This window comes from Rousettus aegyptiacus, unplaced genomic scaffold, assembly GCF_014176215.1.
Source record: "Rousettus aegyptiacus isolate mRouAeg1 unplaced genomic scaffold, mRouAeg1.p scaffold_m13_p_1, whole genome shotgun sequence".
NCBI classification, from domain to species: domain Eukaryota; kingdom Metazoa; phylum Chordata; class Mammalia; order Chiroptera; family Pteropodidae; genus Rousettus; species Rousettus aegyptiacus.
In genome coordinates, this window is record NW_023416284.1 from 138,810,434 (window position 1) to 138,837,085 (window position 26,652).

Here is a 26,652-nt window from a genome sequence, read left to right on the forward strand (position 1 = left end):
GTTACTTTGTGTTAGGGACAGTGTCAAGGACCTCACACATTATCTCATTGAATGTTCACAACAATTCTATGAAGTAGATATTATTATCACCTGCATTTCACAGATTAAAAAAAAAATAGAGATGGCAAAGTTAAGCAGTTTGCCCAGTTAAAAAGCCTGTTAGTGGTAGCAATAGGATTCGAATAGGCAATCTACCAAGAGCTCAAGCTCTTAACTAATATGCTATGTTACATAATAAAATGTAGTGCTAACTCATCTTTTTACACATTTTTCAAATACCTTGCAATATATCCCTATGTTTATTGAGGTTTGAAATATCTTAACTAAGGAGCCTAGCCTGCATCATATTCTAACGGTAGGATTATGATGTCAAACACTGCACTGGGAAGGACTTCTGGTCCTGCAAATATGGAACCAGCTATATAGGTACTTTGAGCCTCCCTCTCCTCCAATCTGCCAGTGTTCATCATTCTAATGTATATCTCACATTTGCTTTCTACAAATAATTTTTAAAATACAACCATTATACTGTGGTATCACTATGTATTTATTTCAATAAGATTTTTACATTTGATGTAGAATACTGACATTTCTTAAAACTTTTAAAACTGTGTTCTCTCTTTTCCTCCCTGACTGCTTGAGAGTTGGCTGCCATCAAGAATAACACAGTAACTATCCAGACCAGGATGTTCGTAATCAGACTACTGCAATGAAAACAAATGGTCATTGATGTCCTTCACCTGGAAAGGTCACAGTACCTGAGAAAGGAATTTTGGAAAAATAGCCACATGTACAAGACCATACCAAACGTCATCTTTGTATTTGGATTCAGAACCCATTTTGGTGGTGGCAAGAGAACTGGCTTTGGCATGATTTATGATTCCTTGGATTATGCAAAAAAAAAAAAAAGAACCCAAACATAGACTTGCAAGACATGGCCTATATGAGAGAAAAAAAGACCTCAAGAAAACAGTGAAAGAAATGAAAGAACAGAATGAAAAAAGTTAGAGGGACCGCAAAGGCCAGTGTCAGTACTGGTAAAAAGTGAAAATCAGACAACAGAAGGGATAAAGATTTGTCAGTGACTTTATCTGTGGTAATTGAGCAGATTTTTCATGAGAAGATTAATAAACTAAGAACGTAAAAAAAAATTGTGTTGTATGCCTAGATGCTAAAAACTTATTCTCAAAGGTAGGTGAACATGTCAAAGATATACCAGTACTAATTTAAGACAGGTAACAGTCCTAGGGAAAGTAGTTTCCAATCCTGGTGGAATATGCTCAATTCCGACAAAAAAAAAAGTTCAAGGTAAAGAAAGAAAATTCAGCTTAAACAAGAGCAGTGAGACAAGCATTGTTGAATCAAATTTGAAAAGTGAAACCAATTGTTTCAAGGAATTCTTACAGAAAAAAACCAATGGGACCAATATGTATAAGTTACTGTTCCATCTCAAAAGACCCTACATCTGCTTCCAACCCCTAAAATTCTACTTTCTTGATAGCTCCACACTCACTTCAAGTTTCTTTGAATTCTGTGCCCTCAGCGAATAGTCCAAGTGTACCATATCATTTCAAACTGTGCTAATTTGAGTTCTTAAACATTTAAATGAAACACTTCTATTTGCCAACTAAATTGTAAACTATTCGAGAGATGCCAAGACTCCTGCTTTATGTATTCATGCAATACATCAGTGCAATCTGCCATACCAATGTCTATGAGACATTGGTGATATAGTCATACCCAGTCCATGTAGAGTAATAGGGAATATATACAAGACTTTACAGAACACCATCAAAAATGTCAGAGCTACATGTTTCATTCACTTTAAATTATAATTACAGACACTGGTAAAGTTCACAAAACACCAATTCCAACTAAATTAACTTTAGAAATTTGATAAAAGCTTAGTTTCTAGGAACATTCTTTTTCCCCGTAAAGCACCATTCCACCAGGTAAAAGAATTCCATGTTGTCTGGCACAAATGAGGCACTTACTGAATGTTGGCTTATCTCCCTCCAAGTAGAAATAGCTCATTTTGGAGTCTACAATGACAGCAGTAAAAAAACAGAGTGAGATTAACCCCACTATAGAAATCACTGCACACACAGAGCACAATGCTCGGAAGTGTACGTGTTGAGGGACTGGGGAAGGAGGAGAAAATAAACATTTAAATTTATGGGTTTGAGGATTTAGAAATTCAAGCTAAAGAAGGAAATGTTTCAGTTGGTACCACATAACTGACAACTGTTAATAACAGCAGTCAAGATATTTTGAACACTTGCCAGATACTGTGTTACATATACATTATCTCATTTTGCCCCTCTCAATCCTTAGAAGTTGGACATATATGTCCCCATTTCACAGATGAGAAAACAGAGGGTCGAAGAAGTAAAGCTGTTCTCAAAGTCTCAGCAAAGCATATTCAAACCCAGATGGGTCTGACACCAAAGCCCATGCCTTTCCCTTACAGATTTCTTCGAATGATATTGTAGGTTTTTAGAAAAACAAAATCACAATATTACTGCAATATAACTTTCCAGAGTAAAAGTCACAGATGGTAAACAGATGGTCCAGATTTGGCCAAACCCCAAACATTGTCAATGCCCCACAAAACTAAGTTTCCTTCTCATCCCCCTCAGGCTTAATATCACCATGGATCATCTCTCTCCCCTGTTACCTCCCTGGACCTTGCATGCCTGAAGCAGAGGAAGGGAAGTAGGGAGAAATTATTTCTTCAGACAAGGCAGAACGTTAGATTCCTCCATTGATAGGCACTCAGGTATTTCCAGGTTTCATCTCAACTCCAACCAATCCTTTCTGCATGACGACTTAAGCACAGATACCAGCACTTCAACCAAAATGAATTTTCTTTCACCACCTGCTCATCTGGAATGATGTCACAAGCCAATGAGAACAGAGAACAGAGAGGAAAGCACTGGATAAGGGGAAAGTAGTAGCACCCTTTTGCCCAACTATCAAGATATGCATAATCCCATAATCCACCACCACCACTACACACACACACACACACACACACACACGCACGCACGCACGCACATCTTATACCAAACATAAGAGCGTTCACCACATGAATAGACTAAGTCAGAAGACAAAAACAGGCTTTTGAGGAGTTCAAGGAAAGCTTCATTTGTATTTTTCCATTCAGTCATATTAACATGTATGAATCTCTGCCTTCAGATAAGGTAATGAGCCATGTTTTTCCATGATGCGGCTCAAAGATCAGAACCCTTTCCCTCCCAACAGTTGACTAAGAGAAAGACAGAGAAGATTGGTCAGGCTGGTCAGTTAGCACACACCAAGTAGCCTCCATCCAGGAACTAAAGAGGAGTTCCTGTGAGTCAGTGCCCTCCAGGTCTAGACAATAACATAGGAAGGGGTGGAGGCCAGAAAGGTCTCGGGAGTAGAAAGCAGCTGGGCAGCACATTACCAAAAAGCCAGAAGATAACATACCTTCCTAGAACATGCAGGGAAGCTCTCTATCCCCAGACCCTAAACAGAGTCCCAGGGGACCACCTCTCCATCATTCTCCATCAAAAACAGAAAAGGGCCAATTCTGCACACCACCCCCACACATGGACACACACAAACACACACTATCTGGGAAATATCCCACTGCCACAGAAGGAAATTTGTGCCTCATCTGATAAAAAAAAGAATGACATGGCCTGCCAATCCACTGATGTTTATTTTAACACTTTTGTTGAACAAGAACATAAAATATTAAATCTGGTTGCAGAAATGAAATAATTAGTAATAGCAATAATGTATCTATGTAACCTAAAGGCAAGCAATTCACTCAACTAAAATGTTTGCAGGTTTCTTTTTTTTTCTTACAAAATGAAAATGTCCGTAGTGAGACATAAGGGGAGAAAAAGATTTATTCTTAATTGAATATCATTGAGAAGATAGCGCTACCAAATTTAAAGCACTAAATTGTGAATACCTGTATATACTTGTGAAGCAGAAACACAGAGGCAGCTTTTTAATCTTTCATTATGAGATCAGATAAAAGCCCATCCAGAACTTGGGTGGGCTAAACAGTACAGGCCTCAGTCATTTAAGTCCATCCTTCTCTCCCAGACATTTCCCCTCCTGCAATCACCCCTGACTCCCACCTCAGTACAGAGAATTGTACTGTACAGTAGAAGCTGATACCCTAGGCTTTAATCTTGACTAACCACTTATTCAGCATAACTGATGTCATTTTCAATAGAAAATGAGGAGTGTGATCCCCCAACCACCTCATAGAGCTGTCAGAAAAGTTAATTAGCTAACAAACAGGACAGCACATTGAAAGCAAATGTATTTAGCATTTGTTCAAAAGTCTGAGCATAAATAATGAATGTCACTTATATGTAGAAATATAAACCTAAAAGCAATGAATGAATAGGACAAACAAACAGAGACTCATGGACATGAACTATAAAACCAGAAGGTAGGAAGTGCAAGAAGAGGTAGGATAGACACAGTAGGGGGTCAAATGCAGGGGAGTTGGGGGAGGGTGAAGTGAGTAAAGGGGAATCAAATAAATGGTAGCTGAAGGAAACTGGACTTGAGGTGGTAAACACATGGTAGAATATACAGATGTCAAATTATAATGTACACTTGAAAATTATATAATTGTATTAAGTGATGTTACTCCAATAAACTTAATTTTTAAAAAAGTTTAAAAAAATGAATGCAAAACTAAATACAGATTATTTTGATTAAAATTATAATAAGTAAAAAGTATATGAAAGACAAAATTATTTAAATGACTACTAGTATTATGTCCTATAAAAGAGACTAAATCTTCCAGCACTTTCTTTTAATAAAGTGTTTGGTAGTTATAAAATTACTATTAATTACTATTAATAGTTTTGGTTGTTATAAATTACTATTAATCCAAAGGTGTCTTTGATTTGTTTCTATAATGATTCAGTTTCAGAAAAGAGCATTTGAAAAGGACAACTGGAAAATATGTTCAATATTTTCATAATAGAGATCAAACACAATTAAGTATCAAATCTAATTTATAGGTATACAGTAGCATATGATTATTATTTTTAACGATTGAAAATTAGATCTATGCAACAAGAGATCCATAGATCTGAGGCATGAGAAAAAGTTATTTTATATTTTGCTATAGCTTCCTAAATCAAAAGGCACTTCATTTCACATTATTTATAATATAAAAGAGTAGTTTTGCTAACCAGGAAAATAAAATCTACTTCTATAACTGTACATATTATTGGTCAAGTTTTTTAAAAGAATTCTTTAAAATGTCCTAGTGGCAATAACAATAATATCACTGGGCCTTTAAATTAATTTAAAATTTTTAAATGCCCAAATTAACTCAGCACTAGTATACTTGAAAGAGCAAATTAATATGAGCTTATTTTAACATTTCTGCTTTATGATAAGGATAAGTAACGTTTATATTCACAGAATATGTTAACACCTAAAACCTCTTTTAATTATGAGGACTACAATGGTTTTGTGCAAAGACCAAAAATTATTGGACCTGAAATAATTAAAATGTGGAGACTCTGGGGTTTTTTTTTTCTTTCTTTTACATGAAGTATGTCTCCTTTGGCATTTGCCCTAACTTTTCTACAAATCCAAAAGAGTTATTTAATAGATAACAAATGTCATGTAGACCATTAATATAAATTGTCTCTATTTTGCTTTTTGCAACATTGAAATAGAAATTTTAACATGGAAAATTACTTCCTTCTATGTGTTCAGTGAATCACTCTGAAATAGTATATGAGATTTTCCACTAAAATGGTATTCCATCCTAAACTTAGGAGATAAACAAGGAGAGAAGACTTCTTTACCAACAACAACAAAAAAATGGTTAAAGATATTAAATCTATCTGATTCCAAAAAAATCCAAATCACTCTTGAAATTTTGTCTCTCTTTTACTTTCCAGGCAAAATATCAGAATCATATTAGCTTACAATTTTCATCAGAAGTCTAGTTTAAACACAATAACATTTACAAATATATCCTATAGAAGTCCCCTCACAACATATCATCTATCAGCCTAATTGAGGGTATATATCAATGACTGCTCGATAAATTTCAGTGGCAGATTGTTTTTAATGGCATCAATAAACTAGTAATCATGTACATTTTTTCAACCTTCTACACACAGTAATTCTGAACATTTTAAATGTCCCATCATAAATGGTATAGTGACTATATAGGAAAATATTATTTAAGGATGAAGTGTCATGATGTCTGTAGCTTATTTCGAAATGATTCCATGGAGGAAAATGTACATATAAACAGACACACATAGGTAGAGAAAAATTTGGTACATGAAGGATATGTGGCTTATATGACAGACAATGTGTGGTGTAAGCATATTCATCATACTATTCTTTCAACTGTTTTGTGTGGTTGAAAATTTTTATGTTTTAAAACATTTTCAAATTAGATTTTTATATCTCATTTGTTTATCCTTTAAAGTGGATTTTTGAAGTTTTATTTTTAAAACATATTAAGTTAAAAACATAGAGAATCAATTAAAGAAGTACAAATTAGTAGTTAATAGTTGGTCATGGGGATGGGGAGCACAGCAGAGGGAATGCAGTTAGCATTAATATGATGTCTGGGTGGAGGGCCAGGGGAGGGAGGGAGCAATTGGGGAGATCATTTTATGAACTATATAGATGTCTAACCAATGTGAAACTAATATAAATAAATAAATTTTTAAAAACACACAAAGAATCAAGACTTCATTTTCCTAGAAATTACTTTTCATAGTTTATCAAGTGTTCTACATTTTCAATTTTCTTCACATTAAGTACTAATGTTTTCTATTGGAACTGGCTATTAATAATTAATATTACTAATTGCATGAACTCAAGGAAATATGAACTCAAGAAAATTACTTAGGTTTTACAGAACATGCTTTCCTTTTCCTCTCCAGACTTTTCTGGACTGTTCTCAACATTCATTGTTACTAGACACTAGTTCCACTCACTTATCCTCTAGAAAATCATCAGGGAGCGGGGCCTATCATACTTAGCACTATTACAAAGCCTGTGAGCAACAAAATTTGTAAGAAAGAAATTTTTCTTTAATATGCCACATAAAACTAACAGAGCATGTGTGTCTTACAGAAAATTATGAACTGGTCAGTTTTTTGGTTTGGAGTTTCTAATGGGTTTGTAGAAAGGGTAGTTGGTTATTGGTTTGCTTTTTGTTTTTCAGTTTTAACAATGAGCTATAGAAGCCTCAGAGAATCTCAAGGATTCAGGGTAAAATTGAGAGAATTTTAAAAATTCTCACTCTCCTCTCCAGAATTTCAGAACACAAACATTTTGTATGTTGTCGTACAAAACCCAGTAAAGCATCGGGGTATACACCTGCTGCCTCTAAAATTCCCATATTCCCTATGGTACCTGCTGATTAAAACAAGGTTACTGAAAATTTCTATTCATAAATGCTCTGGTCAGGTAATAATGAGTAATTTTTCTAGGCATATTTTAACTTCAACAATAAATCTACCATCAAGAAATTAGAAAAACAAGCTTCTTATAAATATAGATTCCACCGAAATGTCACACCTTCATTTGATCAATGCTTATTTAAAATTCTCTCTACTTTCATTACATGAAAATTTCTCCAAAACGTATGCTATTAGAATATCTAAATTTGGGGAAACATCTGGCCTGTCACATTATTTGGGGGGGCTTGTGGTTTTTAAGTACATTGTTTGAGATGGTGTATTTGGAAAGAATTCACTTATCATTCTCAGGCTTCACAGAGAACTAACCATGAAAACAAATGTATGTGGTAGTTCGCTGCTACCATAGAGAATCAATAGCCATCTATTTAATTTGCTGAGACAATGTAAATTAGTAACTTCCAGCCAGATGTGTGATATACACATCAAACAAACTGCAACCTGTTCATTATGAAAATCCTGTCAGCACACAGAGCCACTTGATGACATTTTATCTAGAAGCAGTTTCCACATTTGCAGCTATAAAAATTGTCCTAAGAATTTTTATACCATGAAATGTCAAGAATTGAAACTGAGTCTCATAAAAGGGTAATCAACTTCAGCTTTTCATCTTGCATGCTTCTGTTTATTTCTATTTTCATTTAGAGGTATAAAACATTCAGAAAAATGTGTGCTGTGCTATTTTTCTTCTGTAAATCATTTATCCTCATTACATCTTTTTAATCTGTTGTAAAGCTGGTAGCCCAATCCTGCAGCTCTGAAGAAGTGTGTAAAGTGAAGAATGACAGAGTCAACAGAAGAAAGAAAATACATTTATCCAATGGAAAACAAAACAGAACATTTCAAAATGATTCCAAACATAAATTAAGTTTACCCATTGGGAGGTCTAACTTGCATTCTGATCATTTATATGGGTCCGTGTGACTATATACCCCGCTGTTTGATAAAAAATGATTGCTAACCACAGGCACCCACCAGAGAACAGAGTGCATGTATAATGCTTGCGATGTCTCAGACATACAAAGCACCTTCTTAAAGAATGTTCGTTTCCTTTCCATGGTAAGCAGACATAATTTTTCACTTTTTAATACTTAGGCTTCACAGAGTGGCTTATTTTATGAATTATGATTTGTCATTTTCTCTTATGTTTATTTTAATATCAAAAACTGCATTCATAAAATAGATGGTTTTGTTTCATGACACCAAAAATATTGCTATGTTTTCTGCTCTGTATTAAAATCCACAGCCTTCCTGCTATTACAAAAACCTAATAGTATTTATTTGAACAGCGTTTACTAAAATGAAAAAATAAAATAATTCTTAATAACCAGCTATTATTCTTGAGTACTGAATTCTTTTCTAAACTAAATTCATTTCCCAAGTCTATTGAATTAAATTGTCTTATTAAACAGGGCACAAAGTAAATAGTCTTATTGCCAAATATAACATTTCCAACTACTACATTTTTAATTCAGCAATTTAAAAGAACTTGGAATGAATCCAGTCCTCACTGCCTATAGTAAAGTCTGATTACAAAAATCACCCCTTAACTAACTTCCTAATGTCTAAATAGCGTTTCTATTAAGTGCCTGGTGTGTCAACTCTTCCAAAGTAAATAACTCTTGAGGTCCCCTAAAATCACAAGAATTTCAACTTCCAAAAAAGAAAAAGAAAAAAAAAAAACAGCAACTGCAAACACAAAAGGGTTCTTCATAAAGACTTCAACCTTTCGACTTTCACAAACATTATACAGAACGTGCTTGCTTCACCGGCCACACACCAGGTCACGTGATCAGCCTGCAGGGCCACGCGATTATTGTTTCTAGAAAGAATAAGTCTCGATTGCGGCTGCGGTGGCCGCCCAGCCAGCAAGCCGCACCCGCAGGTCGCAGGTCGCACAGCGAGGCCGGCTCCTCACCTAGTGATGCTGTCATACAACTCGCGCGCAGGGCCAGGGCGCCGGCCAAGACTGCCAGCATTAGCTTGGGTCCCTTTGCTTTCTGGAGGTGCAAGTCAGACCCTCTTGGTCACTTAAATCTACTTTGTGGTTCAAGGGAGAAAAAAATCACTCTCCGAACTCTTAACTTTGATTGGAGACTCTGGTTAAAATTAAGAACTTCAAACCCAGATTTGAAAAAGTGAAACAGATGTCCTGTTTGTTATCCATAAATGGCTCCTTACGTCGTACCCTTTCCTTTCTCTTTTCTCCTTTATGCTGCATTAAGTTTTATTTAATGCAGAGTTCCCTTAAAAGGTTAAAAGAGAGAGAGAGAAGAAAGCAAATATGGACCGTAGATAGTAAAACTCCTAAATCTTTCTCTAAAATATAACGAAGGAAGCCTCTTCATAAAGAGAAAAGTGCTCAAGCTGCCGCTTCCCAACGCAGGCAGGACTCGAAGTTAAAACTGCGTCCTCTGTGGACCCCATCCTCACCTAACCCGGCAGTGCCCGCCGCCTGCAGCCTCCTGGAGACCAGGAGCGCCTGAAGTGGACGAAGGGGTCCCAGACTTGCACTTACGTGAGGACGTAGTTGACACTGACGATACAGTGTGGCCTGGATGAGCGGCTGTTGTGCACGATGGTCGCATAGCTCTGCACCCACACCCAGCCGCCGTGCTTCGCCAGAAACCTGTAGTACTTAGTGGTCACTTGCCCCTTCACCAGCACTGTTGGAGAGACGGAAGGCAGCTGGTGGTGAACAAGCCTGCTCTTGATCTGCCCCAAATGGAACCCCTGTCGGTGCGAGTGCTGGTCCCCCGTGGGTCCTAATTAAAGTCCGCTCAGGAAGGAGAGAGAGATAACGCGCATCTTCCCAAACCAATTGATTGTCCAGTTAATTCGCATCGAGTCCTCAGTCCCTCATGTTTAACGGGGGTTGGGGGCGGGAGCCAGGGGCGGTTCTAAGTTGGGGGATTACCCCCATTCGATTTTCTAACTCCGGAAGGTAGGCTCTGGGCAACTCGCTCCCACGCTCACACGTTCCCTGTCCCGGGAGACTAAATTCAAAGCAAAGCAGTATCTAAAGCCAGGCAAGAGATGTGGATCTATCTATGCGCATGAGCCAAGTGGGCTAGCCTAGGTTTTTCTCCCCATCTTTAGTGAGGTTTGTGGGAGATGGGGAAGGGGGCAGCATATCAACAGGAGAATAAGACTCCTCCCTGGGGAACTGCACCCGGAAACTCCAAAACTCTCCGCCAACGTGAGGGCCTGTGGAGGAACAAGGTGCGGCCCAGCAGCTGCGCGCAGGACCTCACCTACCACCACCACCACCGGGCTACCAGGACTCCCACCTGTCTGCTGGCTGGGGAGTTAAGTCACGCCCGCTCCCCTCCACCCCCACCTCCTTCACCACCGTACTCCGGTAAGCGCTGGGGTTGTGCGGGTGCCAGGCAGGGTGGTGCCTTACGCAGGTGGTGGGCGCAGCGCAGGTGGAAGGTGTCACAGCCGTGCACGTGGTGGTACAGGGTCTTCTCAATCAGGTCCTGAGGTTCGTACCCCGTTAGCTCCGCCACTCTGTGGAGAGCAATCCCGGCGTGATGAGAGCGGGGTGCGGGGATGCTCACTACACCCAGAAAGCCACCTGAGACCTGGGCGCCCACCCTCGCATCCGGGCCCCGCCGATTAGTCGCCTTATCCGCAAAATGGGTGCCTAAGTCCATGAGGAGCTCTTGATCATTGAATAGTGCCGCCCTCCTTCCAGGGGTGAGCCTCTCCCGCCCTGGCCACAGACCTGGAGTCCAGGAAGATGAGCTTCATGTCCAGGCTGGCGCGGAACATGAACATGTTGCTATGTAGCTTGATTTCCGTGACTGCGCTGGGCGGCAGTGAGTGACCCACAGCCACAAGGCCCACATTCTGGTAGCAGCCATCGAAGGGGGACATGTCCAGGCTGTACTGGCGTATCTTCAGGTAGCCACTGCAGTGAATGACCTACAGTGGAGGATGACAGGGTGAGTGAGACTCAGCCACTCAGTCAGGAAAGCTCCCCAAAAGGTGGGAAGGGATTAAAACCATGAGACTCAACTGTGCCACAAACACCATGTGGGCCGTGCTCCAGCACTCAAGTGTCCAAAGGTATTGGTGCTCCAAGGTATCTCAAGGAAATGACCACTCTGCCTCATCGAATTCACTTGGGGGCTTATGAATTCACTTGGGGGCTTATAAAAATACACAAAGCCCTGGCTCCTGCCAACCCTAACCCATCCGAATCCCTGAAGCTGGGCCTTTGAACCTGCATGTTTAATCTTATTAAACAGGAAAACCACGGATTGGATTTAAGGCTCTGGTTCTTAGCCTCTCTGGAGGTTAGAATCTGAAGCCGTGCGTAAATTCCACGAATTCCCAAAGGGACCAAATGTTTCAGAGCCTGGACACATCCCTAAGGCCCCTAATGGGCCCCAAATTAAGAGTCCCAGCAGCCAGTGAGACTGTCTTAAAACGTAGTCTCCATGTGTTCACAAAGTTCAACGACTCTTGTGATGCGCGCAGGGCGGTCCTCGCCACAGGAACTTCCTTTCAATGCTAGGTAGCTGCCAGAGGCGTGGCTCTTCCTTCTTAGTCACATACCTTGTAGCCCCCGCAGGTGAGGCCCGCGTTCCTCTTGGCCAACACGCACTTCATTCTCAGGAAGAAGGAGCGCTCGATCTCGTACTCTAAGAGAGAGGAGCAGAGGGAGGGAGGTGCAGGATGTGAGACGTGAGGCGTGGCGCCACGGTCCCTGCTATGGCTAATTGGGGACAAGCCACAAACGGACTGTGATGGGCCCAGAGTGTCATAGGCATGCATCTGCCTTACCCTGAACAAAGTGAGAATGGTAGGGCTGATGGGCTGTGAGCACTGCTGTCATCTCGTCGTGGTCTGCTGGGTGGATGTATTCGTAAATGCTATTTCCAGTCAGTTCTACCTGTAAAGAGGAGGATATCACTGAATCCCACGTGGTGGATGCCCCGTGGGAGGAATGGAAGATTGGGCCAGGGATCCACAGGACTGTGGAGACAGGAGCCAGAACTCCAGAGTTGGCCCTAAGTTCTAATTCCAGTTCTGCCTGCTTCCTGTTGCAGCCTATCTATACCTGGGTTTCCTTGTCTATGAAAGGAAATAATTATAGTAATTATAAGAGTAGTAGTAGTAGGTCCCTGGCAATGTTCTAGTTAACACATCAGGACGTAAGTATGTAGCCCATTCCCACGGTCCTTGGCTTATGGTAGGGACTCAAAAATATAGCCATTGTTTGGGTTAAGAGTGGAAGTTAAAAGATAAGGGAAATGGAGAAAGAGATCCAGACTCCTGCGAGCTGAGATATTTCCAATCCCAGAAATGCACATACAAAACTTTGGGAAAGCCCTCCCACCCCTCACTTCCTGCCTCCAGCTCTGGACGTTAATACTGAGGGCCAGAGGTGTTGACCACTCACCTACCTGAGAAAGACCCAGGTGGACCGAAGCTGTCTCTGAGATGTACATGATCTTTCCATCTGGGGCCACCACAAAGATGAAACCATCCAGGGTCTGAGGAAAGAGAAACAGAGTTGAATAGAGAGCCCTCTGGACCATACAGACAAATTAAGGTCAGGTGACAGAAGTTAGAGATGCTCAGCCAGAAATGCAGAGCAATGAGGCAGAGAGGGGCTGGCAGGAAATAGGGCATAGAAAACCAGCTATAGGAGTGCCTCTTTTGTTCATTTCAAATTTGTAAGCATCTGGGAATTGTGGCACACTGAAAGAGACCAAGAGGAAGTGATGCCCTCCAAGATTCAAGATCCACCAAAATGGAGAAAGTAGATGTATCTGTAATACACACACACAAACATTCTGGGAGGCGTGAATCACAGCCTGCTATGAGAGATGGTTAGGTTCTTAAGGTAATGATCACCGAAAGAAACAGAGGTTTCCTATGTCATTCTTGGAGGACACCATAATGTCAGCATCCCATAATGGAGGGAGTACTAGCAGAGTTTGGGAAATAGCAGGTACTGGGTGATGTGAAAGGGCTGGCAGATTGAAGAATTGTGGACAGATGGCAGCTGGCCAGCGTTTCTAAAAAGGGTCCAGGAGAGGGAGATTTAGGAGATGAGAGGCTTTCTGAGCAGCAAGTCCACAGAATAGTGCTATAGTGTGATATGTATGTGTTTACACTGATTCTTCAAACTGATACATCAAGCTCTCTATGAAGGAAAGTCTTAGACTTGCACTGTCCCTTTATCTCTGTGAACAAGGCTTCAGTCAAAGCAGTGGAAACATAAGGATGAGTCAGATCCTGCTCTGAAAAAGCTGGAAGTCCAACAGCACCCTAAAGACTGACCTAAAGAAAGATATAATGACCACACAGCTGACTAGACAGTGCTATGGGGGCCTTGGGAAGAATCATAGAGAACTTAGAAGAGCTGTTTGAGCAGAGCCTTGAAGAGAAAGCTTGACCTGAAGAAGGGAGGAAGGGCATCCTAGGCAGAAGGACTGATGTGTCAAAGACAGGGACTGGGGGAAGGCAGATCTGGTATAGTCAGAGATGATGATTTTGGTGTACCAGAATGGAGCTGAGTGTGCCAGTGCTGGATTTTTGGAGAGTGTTTGTTTGTTTGTTTGTTTGTTTGTTTGTTTTTGGCAGAGTGTGGACAGTCGCCCACAGGAGGAAAGAGTAAGGGATAAGGAGATTAGAGATGGTCAAGCCTAAACTTAAGTGGTCCCAAGGGAGATAGAGAGAAAGTAGAGTCCAAGTCAAAGATGGTTCTGGCTATGGAATTTATGGTGACAGAAAGAGAAGCTGAGACTGACTATAATGATACCATTAACCAAGACTGAAAATTTAGATAAGCACAGTGAGGCTTGTAGGAGTAGAAGTCTGGAGGAGGATGAGTTCTTGTCCTGGAGATGCTAGACTTCGGTGCATGCAGATTTCCATGTACATGTGTCCAGCTGGCCGTAGGAAATAAAGAAATAAAGGCCTGGGGCTGAGGAGTGTTGGGACTGTAGAAACTAGCTGGAGTCATGCAAATGTGGGGAAAGAAGTTAAGGTGGTGATCATCCAGGAGGCCTTGAAGCTGTGAGAGGAGAAGCAGAGCTGGAACCTTGAGGAAAATGCCAGCATTTACAGGCAGACAGTGCTGGGAAAACCAGAGTGAGCAGAGAAGGAGAAGAATCCAGGAAAGTATACTACTTTATAAACTGAGGGAGAGGGAGAATGTCAAGTAAGCAATATCACCTCCATCAGGCCCAAAGTTCCCCTTCTCAGTGAGGTCCTCTCCCACCATCCCCATTTTAAAAGGCACCTCTCAAACACAGCCTTCCTCCTTTCCTTCTTATTTTTCTCCACAGCACCTATACCACCTGTTACACTACACAGTGTCCCTGCGTGGGTGTGCAAGGCTGCTCTCCTTAGAATGTAAACTCCATGAAGGCAGGATAAGGCACACAGTTGGCCCTCCTATATTTGTGGAATGAACAAGGTCAGGTAGGATGAGAGATGAACATCTTATACTACATATCAAAATGTGGTGGAGCCTGTGCTGAGCACATGGGCTGGGAGAGATGCCAGATGGCAGGGGTGTGGCAGTGAGGGAGGTGGGGTGAGTGATGAAAATTGAGGGTGTAATTAAGTCCTGTGAGAAGTTTGGGATGAAGAGGAACGGACTGGGCAAAAGTTTGAGGGGAGAGGGGTTTTTTGGGTTTTGTTCTCTTGTTTATATTGATGAGGGAAATTGACTGGTAATATGGAAAGATTGGGAGGTCAGTTGTTTGGAGATAACTGATGGAAGTTGTCCCTGAGAAAGGGGACAGGGGGATAGTACCTTTCTAGTTAAATTCAGAAGTGTGGAGGGCAGGCCTACTAGAAAATACTCGATCAAGGCCTTTCTTTACTCTATAAAACTAAAATTTCTTTGGCCTTTGGGGTTGAGGAAGGGATGGAATAGCAGTGGGACAGGAAAAGCTGTGGCACTCCAGACAGCCACAGGTCGCTGCTCAAGCCTGGCTCACCAAGAAGCAGCTCAGATTCCCCCATGCTGCCTGCTTAGGTTTGAGGCTCCTATCTGAGGAGCTTGCAGTGGACTTGAATAATAAGGTGATGCAGGGTGGGAGACAAGTGTCAAGCCTAAAAATGCCACCGGGAGTTTTACTATTTTAAATATTTGCTAGATGCTTTAAGCGGGCAACGGGCATTTTAAAACGGTGTACACTGCAAACAACGCAGTAATGGGCGTCTGCACATTGGATAAACTCATTACCTGGAGAGGTGTATGTGTATGGCTGAGGGTCTGTACAGGGGTCTGGGTTGGTGGGAGGGGTGGGGCGAGGGGGGGCGGTTGAGGGCATATGGAGAGTGAGGAGAGAGCCCAGGAATCACATAGAGAGATGAAACGAGTTGCAAACGCAGCTGGATCCGGAACGTGCGAGCTTAAAGCATTGACGGGCGTTTCTACCAGATTTCCCTATTTCCTGTGTAAATCCTTCATTTTGGACGGTTTTGTAGCCCAGCCTCGGCAGCTTGGTCTGGGGGCGCTCTGGTTCCCTCGGTCGAATGGTGTCAAATGGCGTCCCTTCCCTGGGCTCAGTCGTCCTGATTGGGACCTTGTAGGGCTTCCTTACAAACTCAACATGCATATTGTCACCTTGCCGCCTTCTCTGCCTTTCGAGGCGCCATCCGCACCCAGCGAGGTTAAAAGCTAAGCCTTTTTTAACTTTGGAGAAGCTGCGGGAAGGCTGAGTGTGGGCTGGACCCCAGGGGCGGGGCCAGGCACCCAGGACCTCGAAGCACTCGCGCCAACGGGAGGCCCGCGCCAATACCTGGAGCAGATGCGAGCCCAATTCGCGGCCAACGTTGTCCAAGGGGCTGGTCCGACTTGAGTGGCCCCACGCCTCTCCAAGCCCTGTGGAGACACAGAGATGCCCTTTAGCGATGGGACTCTGACCTGGCTGGCAGTCTGAGACTGGTCTCAGACTTATGTCATACACTCAAGGTCGCATACTTGACCAAATGCCATTGGGACTCCTCCACCCCGCACTCCCCACCTGGACAGCAAGGGATGGGGGCAGGTGAATTTTGGCCATGCCCCCTCAGCCTCTAAAGTGTTGAATGGAATTCAGACTCCCTCACATGGAGGGGCTGGGGCTTCTCAGAGAGGGCAGGACCTGGCTGAGTATTTCAGTGGCAAGAACCCCAAATGGCCGAGTCTGGGGACAGCCTTGCCTGAAGGGATCCCCGACACTGCACCCCAGCGGTAACTATTGCGTAGGTTCACTAGTGTGCTTAGAGGGGTGAGGGACACTATTTCTCACCCAAAGTTTCAACATCATCCTTATCAGGAGGTCTAGGATGTCCACACATCCAGTGAATGTTGCTGTGCACCTGGAGTGACCTGAGGCAGAGGGCCAGGTCCAGCTGGTCCCTGGCGAGCTTTGTGATTGGCTGCGGGGCTCTCCAGCCATTTTCCTCCCCAACCCCACCCCGCGCCACACCGCCCCCCTTCCCCGATTTTAATCCCTTTCAGAAAAATCCATTTGCTTGAGGAGGGTTTCCAGCAGCAACACCCAGACAATCCTTCCTCTACCTTTTCCCTCCGAACCCCAGCTTCATATATCCTAGGCTCACGACACACCTCAAAAACGCACAGCTTTTTTGAAGCCAGCTACTTTCAGGTGCTAACACCGTTTTAGCAATATTTTCGTGACCTTCTGGATATAAAAAATTAGTCAGTTTCTCTACTTTCCGGGCGTCATCCATTTACAAAGACAGCCCCTTCTTCTCCTTGATGCTGTCACGTTAAGATCTTTCCAGGCTTTGCCACAAATCATTTTCCGGTGATGCCTAAACCATAAAATTCTCAGATGTCCGTGGCTGATTTTGAAAAAATTAATGTGGAGCCTACTATAGTACCTGTTTGCAGAAAGAAAATTAAAAATAAGGCAGAAGAAATTTGCCCAGACCGAGGTTAAACTACTTAACGGATAATATCCTTGAACAGTGTTGCTGTTGAAATTAATTTAGCTAAGTAAACGGTTTTATGCTTACACCATTAAACAAGATTTAACATGACCAAAAAAAGGGGGGTGGTTTGCTGATTTACTGGGGTACGGGGCAAATTACTATGAAGCACACAATGACAAACACACTTGCATTGTAATATGGGGTAGGGGGCGGATCTTTCCGAATAAAACATGGAATTGGACTCTTAAAAAATGTGTTGGCCAGGAGCTGATTCCTAAGTAAATGATCAAAACCCTGGTAACAAGTAACCGTGAGTGCCCCTTAAGCTCAAAACGGGTGTTTCTGGGTGTTTGCACATCTAAATAAATCTAACGATTTCCCCACCGCTCTGCAAACACCGATGCTCCCCTCCTGCTCCGGGACTCTTCTCCCTCCCTCGTGTCTCCTCAACCTCTCTTGCCTCTATAGCCCGCCCCAGGTTCCCTCCGCAGAGTGACTCCACTACCCTGAGCCCAGTGATCCTCCTAGACCATTCGGGAGGGGCTTGCCTGTACATACCCCTTCGCCTGTCACGTTCCCTTCGCTCCTTCCGTCTCAGCCAAGCTATCCTCCTTATTTTCTGGCTCGATGTGCACTTTTTTAAAAATCCCCCACTCACGCATACCCACCCTGAAGAAATGGCAGACAGCATTGGTAAAGGAAGCCACAATGGGGAAAGGGGAAAGGATTCTGCCGGGACAGCCCTGGACACTGTGGGCCTAGCCCAGGCCTGAAAACCCAAACCTCCTCTGAGGCGAGGGACCTGGCAATCCGGTTCGACCGAAGCCGTGTAGTGTCTGGAATCAGGTCTTTTGCAGCTCCCCAAGGGTGCAAAGCTTGCACTTGGGGCCAACAAATGTCTTTATTCTAAAATTATGAAGGTCTCCCAAAGTGTCTGAAAGACATCGGAGATCTGCCTCTGGACCCGAATCATCTGAAAATATCTCAAACTGGGCTGGGAGTTAAGTGCTGGTTCCGAACTCCGGTGCCTGCCTCGGCTGTTAGTCTCCTCGGGTTGTGGCCTCATTAGTATGCGCCTACGGGGGAAAATAAGACTTCCCCACTGGTTAATAAACAGCCGGCCTGCACAGTTAACAGGGGCCTCCCTCGCCCTCTCCTGTTCCCCCACCCCCACCTTTTGAGGAACCTTTTGCTTTCACGGAGCAGTGCCTTCTCTTTATGTTCCTGGTCGAAATCTCCGTCACACGGTTATGTCTGGGTTAATGTTTTATAAGGGACTGGCTCCCTTCATGTACCTGCCGGGCTTTCCTGACCTAATACTAGGGCTCGACTCGCCCTTCAGCCTGCTCAGGACACCTCCTGAAACCCCGTCATGGCGTCCGCCTCCGAAAATCTAGGAGTGGGCCAGCTACCCTTCTTCCGCACCCCATCACCTCCTGCCTGCGGTGACACGCTCCCGCACCCAGTTTCAGTTGGCAAGCGGAGTAAGCTGAGATTTCGTTTCTGCACTTGACCTACCGCAGAAAATTCGCAAATCCTTCGATTGTCTGTTTAAAATGAGGAGGAAACCAGCTCCCTTTGCGGCAGGATTACAGTGGGAACAAGATCTAAAGATTCTCTTGTAATTCGGTGAGGCCGAGGGAACGGGGTTTTGCAAAGGAGAAAAGGAGCTCTGTGAGGGAGGCGATAACTAAATCGGGTTTTAGACAAAAGGATTTTCCCCAGCTAAAGTGGCCGAAGACAAAAGAAAACATAATCTATTTTGGAAGATTTCCAAGATATGCTACATTAACCTTAGCAGATAAATTTTGCTTCTCCCCGCCCCCTCTTCCCTTAAAGTCTGGTTTATCATATTTACATAAGTAGTATTACAAGGGATGTATCTATTATGGATCTAAAGGGCTAGCTCACATTTCATGTGAAAACCCTGGGCGAAGTTTCACTGTTGCTTTACCCTCAGTGCGCGGTGGAGCCATTTCCATTTAAATACCCCCTGACCCAAGGATTACCTCAATGGACTGACTGCATGGGTTTTGTAATTTCCTGAAAATGAGATTTCGATTTATAAAACAAGAAACCAATTAGTAACCAAATGAGGCGAAGTAGATCCACTAAAATTGACCTAATCCCACAGGCACAATTTAGGCCCGTTCTTGGCGAATGAATGATGAGCCCCAGTCTAGCGTGAGCTCAAAGCATCATCCAGCTGTGTTATTGCAAGCAGCAAAAATAAATTGATCGAGCTTTTCCTTCGGAATGAATTTCATACCCTTGACAAAATATAGATTACAGACCCGGCATCATAGCCTCCTTCACTCACACAGGAAAAGGAGGAAGAGAAGAGCTTCTACAATTCTCTCCCCCATCCCCACTACCACCCCTTTTAATAAACAAACACTATCGCAATAGAAATGTGTCCTTATAGTTGTTCCTGGGAATCTTCATTTCCCAGACGAATCACTACATGCCTTTTAGGCAAGGGCGGGGGTGGGGGGGGTGCTGTAGGAGCTGTCCCAAGACCTGACCACACAACTTGGTGATGGAAGTGGAAAAAGCCCTTAGAGACTGCGCTTCTAACTTCTGTCCCCGAGGGATCTGTCTCAGCCACCTGGGTTTTCCGCAGGGCCTGGTTTCCTCTTTGAGTGCTCACTTTCCAACCCTTTCCCTAAACCCAGCAACCAAGAGGCTTTCGGGCTCCAGGAGTCTCAGCAGCTGGGCTCTCTGGGGAAGAGGGGGACGCAGTTTAGGCTCCCTTAGCCGAGACGGAACTCCTGGAGTCGCCAGTGGGTAGAGGCTGCTTCATGCACCTGGGCGTACCCACCCCCATCTCCAGCGCTGGGGCCCACTTCATTCGCTGCCCTCTTCAGCCACCTGGCGGGTGTGGCTGACCTCCCAAGGGCGTCGCTGGACATGCGGCAGTCTGGGCCTCGCAGCATGTGTCTGCACTCAGCAGCGGCAGTGGGTGCCGTGCCCTACCTTGTCTGCCTCCGGTACCCCCGCCTGCACTGCTGGAATTCACTAAAGTTAGTGTAAATCTGGGGTGAGGCTTTTTATTGCCTTCGTTGTGCTCTGGCCCCGGAGCTAGGGCTTCCCGGTCGGCATCGAGCCTGCCGACCAAGCTGGCTGCCAGTGACGCCCGAGCCCGCCCAGAGAGAACGCGAACTGCAGGAACTAGAGACAGGCTGGGTTCAGCCAGGCCCCAACTAAACTGTGGGACGAAAACGTACGCGGGTTTGACAAGAGTGCCCTGCTTGGCGGCTAAAAGGGGTCAAGAGGTGTCGCCAGGACGCTGGGCCTTTGCATGTGGCCGGGCGGGGCGATGCCACGATCCCAAAGCAGGCACCAACGAGACCGACGTGGCTGCCTCGCGGCGTACGCGTATCTCCTGTCGGTTCTGCTTGGTGTTCAGGACTCCAACCGCTGCACAACTGCCCACTCGGGCGGGATCTAGGCTTAAGGGTTAGACGACGGCCGGTTCTTGAGGACAGTGGCCCAGGGAGCACGATGGACGGCGGTTGCACGAGGCAAGCAGGTGGAGACGTCCTCGAACCCTGGGCGGACAGTGATCTCCTACAGCAGAGAGGGAGGAGTCACCGTGTGGAGGACTCAAACCACCGCACCGTGGGGTGCGGCCACCCGAGCGAAGGCAGGCAGGGTCTCAGACTGCGGCCGCGGGGAGAGAATGGGCCGCCCCGGTCGGACCTGGCTGGTCAGCCGCAACAACATGCTTCTTCCCGCTGCGTGCTTCGGCCATGAGCGAGGCGTGGTAGAGGCTTCAACAAGGTCGCTGTTCCTGCTAGTCCTAGCCATCGAGGTCAAGCAACTTCGTTGCAGGAGCTGCCTGCCGATGGAGCTACCTGCGGAAGGTTTCCTATGCTGTTCTCTGACGCGGTTTTAGTACTTTCTGATTAGCAGGCCCATTGCTAAATGATTGAAAGTTCCTATCCCCCACACAAAAATTTAAATTCCATGGATCAGATACTGACAATGGGTGGACAGCTAAAATCATAATGCGTTAGCTGGGTCTAAACCATTCTCATGAGAAATACCTGGGCCGACAAAAAAAAAATGTGGCAAGAATTCACGGGCTTGAATTCTGTGTCCGCATTTGTGTTTGCAAAAGCTCGAAGCTGCCAAGATTTCTCCAGAATTGAAAAATAACTCCTGAGAAATCACTTTTTCCTCTGGAAAATTTAACCTGATTTTAGTTTCAGGTGGGTGAAAGTACCCTGCTTAAAAGCATCTTGCCATAGCTTATGATTCTGTTTCTGTTGGGTTTTGTTGTAGCTGTTGTTGTCTTATTAGTGATCCCTCTGTTTAAAGAAAAAACTTTTTTTTTTTTATTGATCTGATCTACAATTTCTAGCACATAAATCTGCCTTGCAAATGCTGTGCACGGAGTTTAGTTCTGCACTCTACATTTTAAGTCAACATCAAAACTGGAATTAAACAGAGAAAACCAGCGTGGAGCATAAACTGTGCTTAAAGGCTTTTAAATGAGAAAAACTTCTGTAAGAAAATAAACATGGAAACCTAATGCTCAATCATTTCCCCAAGCAGCAAGGAAAACAGCCTTAAATCACCCATCCACGTGGGAAATGGGGCCTCTTTTTCTCTTTCAGTTCAGCCTCAAAAAAATATAAGGCGATTAAGGATTTCAATCTCAAGATGAATATTATAAAAGGGTCTGTGGAGATTTATTTAATCATCCCTGTCCTTCCGATTTTTATAGAGACTACTGCGCAGTTACTAACTTCAATTCTGTGGTTATTTTTATTTTCCCAAGGTATCTTGAGAATGAAATGGTACTGTGATGTTACCCCAATTTTGAATGGCTATGGATTTAAAAACATGTCTAAGGTAATTCTGTAAGCCACTTCGCCTTCCAGCGAAAATTGTATTATATCTGGATAACAAATACATATTTCTTTTTAGTTAAATTTGTCCCATTTTGCACACAAATAAAGTCACATCATCTTTTTTTTTTTAAATCCCGCCTTTCAGCCTTCGATAAAACCAAAGACACATTTCTAGATGCCTCAACTTTTCCTTTGCAAGGCATTTTTAGAATAGGCTATGTTGCCAATTGGGAGATATGCAGTTTAAATGATTTCACAGTAATCTTCCCTGAGTTTTTTTTTTTTCAACTACGAAATCTCCAATCTAATGCTTTATTCTTAATTATTGCAGACATTTATATCCCAGCTTTCTATTCTCTCCCATTTTTCCTTCAATAGCTCAATTTTATCTACTCAGATAAATAGAAGCTGAAGTTTGCCCACAGACAAGAAATCCACTAGAGCCTGGGGGAAAGAATGTATTCAGCAACTTTGGGGGGAGGAGGATTAGTTATAATTTAGGATTTAAAAAATTTTCAAATATAAGTACGGAAGAATTTGTACTGATTTAAACCATTTGACATTACAAGATATTATAGATTAAATGTATATGAGTAAAAACTGGAGTTTTACAGTCGGCATTATGCCCGTGTTACCAGATGTACAATTATTTTAAATTATATGCCTTGCAAAATCCATGTTACATGTAATAGAATGCGTTCCATGATGAAATAACTATCTTTATCCCATTTTTAAAATAAAACTTTTTGAAGACCTATTATGTGCTAGGATGGTGGCAAGACAGACATAAAATTGAAATTTATCTTCAAATTCTTTTTACTTCTCATCACTCAAAAAGATTACCTCCATATTAAGTGCTCAGTTTCCCCCACTGCCATGGAACCCTTCTCTTCAGTCAACAGCTGAACCTAAATTTGGCACCCTCTGCAGGTGGTGCCTGTTTCCGCTTGTGATTATATCACTCCTTTAAAAGCTGTTGGATTTTCGTTGTTGTTCTTTAATATTTTAAGGGCTGTGTTTGGGTTTTGAATTTTTGAAGCTAATCTATTCTCAAAATTAAAACCTCACCCCTAGGAGCCAGCTGTTCGGATGACCCTGTCTAACTCACCGGGTGGAGGATTCGAGTGAGTTATGAGCTCAACAGTAGCTGGAGAAATAAATGATGTGCCCAGAGTTCACACATCGTCCATCCCCTCCTCCTCATAAACTCACACTCATCCACAGAAGGGAGAGGAGGGAGGAGCCCGGGGCCCAGGGTTCGGGAGGAAGGTGAGGGGCGCTGCAGAAAGCACAGTCGCCTTTAAAGTAGCCACAGGGGACCGGCCTGGCCACCAACGGACTCCTGCGGGAATCTTCGCCAGGACACTCTTTTAAAATAACAAGAAGTTGGCTGAGAGTTTACTTTTTGTTCCTCTAATTACTTATCGCGCGATTTATAATTTGTGGAGTTAGCACTTAAATAAGAAAGCTTGCTCTCTTAAAAATAAAACCAAAACAACAAGACCAGCTCGCTCCGCTCCCGGCCGCGTCGCATGACACTGAGGAGCTCCCTGGCCCCGCGACTCCCCCGGCGCTCGGGTCCCTCTCTGTGCCCGCCCGGAAACGCCGACCCGCTATTCTCTTCCTCCGGCGATTACTCGCAGCCCCACAAGCAACACCATATGCTTCTTCTGATCAAACAGCAAGCGACATCGGCACCGATAATTGACGAGACCCGATAGAAATCACGGAGAAAGGGAGCCCACTGAGACCGCAGGGGTTGACAAATCACTGCTAATAATCCTGTTAGGAACAGCGCGACCAGCGGAGTTCGCAATAGCTTTATTTTTATAAAGTAGGCGCTGACAGTATTAAAGACAACGAGATCTCTTTTTTAAACAAAAGGCAATGTAGCATCACTGTAATTTCCCCACCAGCAGTTCTCAGCACAGTTTGAATGGAAAGTATGGCTTTTAAATATATGAGTTCTCCCTCCTTTTTTTCTTCCTTCCTCCTCTCTTTTTCTTTCTTTCTTTCTTTCTTTCTTTCTTTCTTTCTTTCTTTCTTTCTTTCTCTCTTTTTAAAAACTTTTCAGGTACTTTAGGTTTTTATTCCTTTCTTCCTGTAGTTTCTAGAGTCAGATAAGATTGTTCGCATAACTGCTTTAACAAAACAACTCACACTACTTATAGTTTGAGGGTAAAAATGAACTATAATTTGAAAGTTTTCCCTTTAGTGTCCTTTTGAACTTTGGTTCAAATAATAACTTTTAGTCAAGATCGAGCAAAGTGAAACTCCAAGCCAAATGACTATTTTCTTCCCCTCTATTTCCTTAAAAGAAAACAACAAACTCCAAACATCCAAAATCAACAATAACATAAACCTCTCCTGGTCAAAAAAGAAGTTCTGGTTGGTAAATAAACAAGGTTCTTTCTCTTAGATTTTTTTTTTTTTTGTATTCTCTCCTTTACATTTCCAAAGAGTCCTCCTCCAAGGAAAGAGGTATCTAAAAAATACATATTTTTAATCTGTCCATGTTCTTTGGGTAAAGGAAAGGATGGAGAAGTGGAAGAGAGTTGTGTTGTGTACTCTTCCCAGTGAGTATGAGCGGTTTTATACATAAGAGTGTTTTGTGAAGGCTTTTCTGTCCTCACACAGCGAATCTTCACAATCTGAGTACACATTTTAAATCATGTCAACAGCTCTACTATTCTTAACTTCTAGGCCTTATAAGACAATTTTTCCAGAATCTGTTTGCCAACCTGCCACTTAGAAGGTATTTTCTAAGTAGGCTAGCCATCTTAATTTAATCTTATGTATTTGGGGGCTGGCCTGTTATCTAAGAGATAATATCAAGCCCAGACATGTGAATCACAAGTCTCAGAGTTAGTTTCAGAATCTGTGAATATCTTGCAAACTCAAAATAAATTTGCTATATGCAGTCAAGAGACTGAGTAAATTTAGGATACGTTTGTTCATGAATATGCTTGTTCCTCATTTGCAGAATTACAGACATACAGAGAAATCATTATCTGGCTTATTTAGCTCTTATGTACACGGGTCTATCTATACATAGCAAAAATAAAAGAATTTGGCAGTGTTCCTACTTTCTAATAGATACAATTCAAATGAGAGGAATAAAAAAAAGAAAGTCTTGTTTGGATTAGTAGTACTTTCAATTGAGCCCAGTATCTGAAGTGTTGACAAAAGCACTGTTGGGCTGCTTCCCAACCAAACATATCTGATGGACTGAAGAAAAAGTATTAATGGGGAAGTAGAAAGCCTCAAAGGCAAAGGGGATTCTATCAGAGAGGTCCTTAGTCAAGCAGCCATGCTAAACTTCCCTTTGCAGAGTGTATGTAAGTATGAATGTACTTCTCTGCCCAGTGGTGTGGGTTCACTCACTGGCTGGCAAATCCCCTAACCCTTCTGCCTTTGAAATTCCATCTGGGCAAAGTCACTTACCTTCTGGAAACACTACTCTCATTTTGAGATAGCTGGTCGTGAGTCTGATTATGGATGCTTTGTCCAGCTGCGAGGTGATAGCCGAGGGCAAAGGTAGTAATTTAGCCAGTTCATAAAATTCACTGTTTTCCTTCTCCCTCCTAGTCCGGGCAGCATTTTTGGACTTTTCTTTCATTGTGTCTCGTTCCCCCTTTCTTCTTACAACATGAGCTCCACAGATTCATCCAAAACCAAAAATAAACTTTCAATTAGAGATCATATTTGGCAAAAATATAAAGCATACTCGACTTGAAGAGACCGAAGTCTTTGCTTCAGTGTACTGATGGTGGTAAAAGACCAACGCGGCGAATAAAATAATTTCTTTAAAAATACGGTATGCGAGTAGAGGAAAGTCGCTGATCCGGGCAATATGGGCAATTCTAAGAGTCTCTGGTTATCAAATACCCGCGAGACTCCTGAAGAGCCAGCCTTTTCTTCTGTTCCGCGCTGCGAATCCAGGTCCTCGGGAAATCGACATAATAATCCCCGACGTTTGCTCTTCAGTCCCGTGGCAATTGAGGCGGCTCCGATCCCCTTTGGGAAGAACGAGAAAGCCGGACAACTCTTTCAGGCCACTGTGAAGACAACAGCATCAGAGCGTAAGAGATCTGCGGCTCCACAATCACTCATGCCCTCGCCTGAATTCTGGAAAGGGCCTCATCGCGCCTCAGCTTTCCTCGGTGTTTTGTTTTTTTAAATATGAAGAAATAAGCAGAGAAACTGAGCCACTTGCTAATAATGCTCGCATTCCCTCACCCATGCCAGCCACATTCGCCAGCCCCCTAGGAAGTTGCCCAAAAGACAAAACGCCAATTTTTGAAGACCCTTAGGAGACCCCCGGCCTCCGGTGCCTGTGCCCGCGCCGGGGCCAGGCACACGTCTCAGGAAAGCAGGTTTCCACAAATCCAAAT

At 43.3% G+C, this 26,652-nt stretch overlaps 1 protein-coding gene across 6 annotated transcripts in view; it reads right to left on the reverse strand.

The window, feature by feature from the left end:
- Positions 1-26,652, reverse strand: part of SIM1 (SIM bHLH transcription factor 1) — a 70,768-nt gene that overhangs the window by 43,142 nt on the left and 974 nt on the right. For 4 of the 6 annotated variants that reach the window (XM_016137894.2, XM_016137895.2, XM_016137891.2 and 1 more), the window contains exons 2-9: positions 25,703-26,316; positions 16,259-16,341; positions 12,899-12,988; positions 12,276-12,384; positions 12,048-12,133; positions 11,212-11,411; positions 10,888-10,994; positions 10,000-10,147 (exon numbers count right to left, since the gene is read on the reverse strand). In XM_016137894.2, coding sequence (XP_015993380.1) covers positions 10,000-10,147; positions 10,888-10,994; positions 11,212-11,411; positions 12,048-12,133; positions 12,276-12,384; positions 12,899-12,988; positions 16,259-16,341; positions 25,703-25,877 — 998 coding nt within the window. In that variant the 5' untranslated portion in view covers positions 25,878-26,316. Of the gene's footprint in view, positions 1-9,999; positions 10,148-10,887; positions 10,995-11,211; positions 11,412-12,047; positions 12,134-12,275; positions 12,385-12,894; positions 12,989-16,258; positions 16,342-25,702; positions 26,317-26,652 lie in introns of those variants that run through there. The other 2 variants (XM_016137897.2, XM_036220309.1) reach the window with 2 other exon arrangements.